The sequence below is a fragment of the Mus caroli genome, chromosome 6, assembly GCF_900094665.2.
Source record: "Mus caroli chromosome 6, CAROLI_EIJ_v1.1, whole genome shotgun sequence".
Classification (NCBI taxonomy): Eukaryota; Metazoa; Chordata; class Mammalia; order Rodentia; family Muridae; genus Mus; species Mus caroli.
The window spans coordinates 55,632,718-55,636,944 of record NC_034575.1 but is presented as its reverse complement, the minus strand read 5'-3'; the positions used below and the strand labels follow the sequence as shown (position 1 = coordinate 55,636,944).

The window sequence follows — 4,227 nt, the reverse complement described above, 5'->3', positions numbered from 1 at the left end:
AGAGAGAGAGAGAGAGAGAGAGAGAGAGAGAGAGAGAGAGAGAGCACATGATTTCTTTTCTTTCTTCTCTGTCTTTCTCTTCTCAGCAGCTGCCCAAATGTATAGTTGTAACATTTTGCTCAAGCTTTAAAGAAATGACACTTGAACTTCCCTCAGAGCCTATCTTTAAATCCCTTTATTATTAAGAGCAAGAATACACAAAAGGAAACCCAAATTTCCCCACAACAGTATAATAGAAGAATATGAATAGAAAAGTGTTGTACTTGTCTTCATGCACATGTTATCTAATAGAGGCAGAGAAGTAGCATACACAAAATTAGATGTAAAATGTCTAAATAGGCATTAGTTATGTCTCCATTTTCCAATTTTGCAAAGATAATATTTAAGCATACTTCATATTTATAATTTACTTTTCTTAGTTTTGAACACAAATGCAAATTTATTTTATAAAACTGATCAACTCAACAGTAAAGCAAAATTAGAAGTTAAAAAATGGGATTTTTTCTTTGAATTATTTATTTAAGTTTGTTATTTTAGGAGATTCTTTTCTAGGGCTATAAATACAGAATATAACAAAATTTAAGATTCTTTGGGAAATCTGCTGTGACATTTTATTCTACACTGGAAAGACTCACAGGAAAGGAGCACAGGTAGGCATTCCCGGGGTGGCAGACACATGCTTGTGAGTAATGGTCACATTGGGTTTCTATGCCTCTGTGTCTCCTTAGGAGAAAGGACCCCCTCTGCACAGGACATACAAATCATTTTGTGAAATAAACATTCAGGTTCTTCAATGACATATTTCATTTAGTGTAGAAATACTACAACAGAGCTGATATGCATACAAGGATAAATGAAAAGGAGAGAATGCTGGAGTAGAGAGGTGAGAGTCTACCTCTCACACAAACTTAGGTGCGGTATAACAAGTAACCACTGAATGTGGTCACAGGGGGATATTTGATTGGAATTGTTCCTTTTACAAGTCGCAACCACACTTCCTGTCCATAATTTAATTCAAATAAGGCATCCCCAGTCAAAACTCTGTCACAGTGTATCTCATTGTCAGCATTTTCAGACTCAAATCTAAGTTTGTCTACTCCATCCACCACAAAAAAACCGGAAATATGAGCACTGAATGACTCAATGGTGTATTTGAATATGTACACTCCAAGGTATGGAATTCTGAACTTGCCAGTCCTTGGGTTATATGAGGCCCCATAGTTGACGCTTAGATCATTGAACAGGATAGGACCAGGTGCCGTCATTCCGTGAGTGTGAGATACGAAAAACGCCACCATCGGAGCATATCTGTATGATCCTTTGGAAAAATCTGTTCAAGGAAAAATGTGACAGGAGTTATTTTTCAGGATTTTTATCTTGTTTTTCTTCCTATAGCTCTCATTTTATCTCAGTCTCACAGACTTAGCAGAAACATAAAGTTCTCTATCAAACTGAGTGATGCCCCTGTATCTGGATGTCTGCCTCCACTGTAGGCTAAATGTGGAAACACCAAGTCTCCCGAAGCCTCAGTTTCTCCACTGAGATAAGGGTCTATTGTGACTTCTGGCAACTGTCCTGTAGAAATGCCTGCAAGGTCATTTGCATGCTGTATCACACTGCCAAGAGATAATGAAATTCAAAGTACTGAACAATTATCATGGGATGTGGAAATTCCCTGCAGGAAGGGAAACCTCCAGGATGGGGAGACAAGGTTCCATGATAATTTCTAGTGGCTGAGAATGAAGTGAAATGAAGCCAAGTTCACCAAGGAGAAGCAGGCCAAGGTAAGTTTCTATGTAATAATGCCACATACACTTAGTCAAGATTTAAAATGGACTGAAATGTGCTCTCAGATACAGAAATCAGTAAGGTCTGATTTGAAATATCCCGTGGCCACTAAAATTAATATATTTTAAAATGATGTGTGTATTTTTTTGTTTAAAAACCAGGATCTGGAGTGCTACATTAAAACATGTTATTATTGTATGCATAGTGTATGCACGCATGCGTGTGTGCATGTGTGTGTGTGTGTGTGTGTATGTGTAGCTGTCCAATAGGACAGATTTTGGGAATTAATTCTCGCATTTCCCTGTGAGATGTGTGCATCAAACTCAGGTGTTAGCTGCTATCCAGTAGCCTTTCCTGTTGAGTAGCCTCAGGGTCAGGAGTGCTACACTTTCAAAGCAAATGTGCAACAACACCAATCGACAGAAGTGAAGAAAACATGAAGAACAAGCTAAGAAGGCTCAAATGATCTTTCACAGTATGTCCAGCATGTGTTCGCATGTGACACTGAGAAGCATAAGGGGGTGAGTACCTGGTGCTACTGCATTATCTTCCGTGATCTTCACGGTGCAAGTGTCACCCATGAATGGGTGCCGGCAAGCGCAGATGAAGTTGGATCTCCCGCTGATGCACGTGCCACCATTCTGGCAAGGGAAGCTGCTGCAGCTGGAATGTTCCTGTGCTACTGAAAAGGAATCACAACAAAAGGGGACAATCTATCTTTGTCTCAAACCCGAGATGTGCAACAGGATAGTTGAAATGCTGAACCTGGGACATAATGCAGATTCTCCCCCTCCCCCTCCCCCTCCCCCTCCCCTTCCCCCTCTCCCTCTCCCTGACAAGATTTCTCTGGCTGTCCTATAACTCACTCTGTAGACCAGGCTGGCCTCGAACTTAGAAATCTACCTGCCTCTGCCTCCCAAGTGTTGGGATTAAAGGCGTGCGCCACCTTATCTCTGACACCCATTAGGGAGGGTATTCATGCAAAACCCTCATATTTGACCCCACTGTGTGAGGCAAGGATAATTTTGTGATCAAGTTTATGTCAGTATATTAAACTTCTGGTTAGCTTTGAAGCAGATATACAGGACTAAGTATATTTTAACTAAATAAATAATAAGGGTAAGGTTTTTAATCATTAGAGAAGAAAGACACTTTTTATTTTCTTAAGATGTGATATTATTTAATAATTATGGTGTTTGTGTGCACATCTGCGTGAACTTATGTGCCATGTGTGTGCAGATTCCTGCTCATGTCAGCAGAGGGATTTGGGTCTCCTAGAACGAGGGTTATGGCCGATTTCAGCTGCTTGGCATGGGCGCTGGGGACAGAACCAGTGTTCTCTGTAGGAATAGTAAGTACTCTAGCCCTCTGAGCCATTCTTCCAGCTCTACCTTTTTAACACGAAAACAAAACACAACAATCTCTCATTTTTGATCACCTAAAGATAAAAACCTTATTTTGAAAATTAAGATTTTAATGAGTGACAAATTCAAACAAAACTTAACCTACAAATTTAGTGATTTGTATTTGTAGAAAACCTCTGATGATCACACACAAGAATATTTCTGAGGTTCCAGTTTGTATAGTAGACACAAAAATAGTTAATTTTGCTAGAATTCCAAATTACAATGGCAGGCACAAACCTAGCATAAAAATATGAGAATTTGTAAGAGAAATATGCTGGAAGAATCTTTCCTTCCCTTGCCACAGTTACTATTATGGCACCACCTTGTGGCAGTAATGTAAGTTTAAAATTCACTTATTTCAAACAGTGTAGATCACTTGAATTTTGGATCCCACATAGACTGTTTTGTCATCATATGTAATGTCTGGACTCCACATATGAAGGGAATGACATTTGTGTGAGCCTGGCTTATTTCATTCACCTTGATAACATCTAATTCCATTTAATTTTCTGCATTATTATTATTATTATTATTTTACAGTTGAACAAACATTCATTGAGTGTGTACATAAAATACTTTTCCTGGATGGGTGTTCAGCTGTGTTATTAGGTGCATGTGGAAGTCAGAGGTTAGTGTAGGATATCTTCCTTGATCACTCTCCACCTGACTTTTTAACATGGCCTTTTATTAAACCTGTGTCTCATTGATTTGACTATTTTGTCTGCCAATGAGCCCCACAATCTTTCCACTTCTAATGAAATTCTGGGGTTACAAACATAAGCTATGCCTGCCTATTTATATGAGTTCTGGGGATGATCTGAATTCTGGTTTTCAGATTTGTATGTCAGGTACTTATTTACTGACCAACATCCCTTGTGACAATGTGTGTGTGTGTAATTAAAATTGTAACTCTGACTTCCAACCCAAAGTCATCAAAAAAGACAGGGAGGGGCACTTCATACTCATCAAAGGTAAAATTCTCCAAGAGGAACTATCAATCCTGAATATCTATGCTCCAAATACAAAGGCAGCC

At 39.0% G+C, this 4,227-nt stretch overlaps 1 protein-coding gene across 2 annotated transcripts in view; it reads right to left on the bottom strand.

The window, feature by feature from the left end:
• Positions 1-149: 149 nt before the first annotated feature.
• Positions 150-4,227, bottom strand: part of Mmrn1 (multimerin 1) — a 46,151-nt gene continuing 42,073 nt past the window's right edge. Inside the window, exons 7-8 of one of the 2 annotated variants that reach the window (XM_021165624.1) lie at positions 2,318-2,470; positions 150-1,330 (exon numbers count right to left, since the gene is read on the bottom strand). In XM_021165624.1, the coding sequence (XP_021021283.1) occupies positions 909-1,330; positions 2,318-2,470 (575 nt within the window). In that variant the 3' untranslated portion in view covers positions 150-908. The remainder of the gene's footprint in view (positions 1,331-2,317; positions 2,471-4,227) is intronic. The other variant, XM_021165625.1, reaches the window with a different exon arrangement.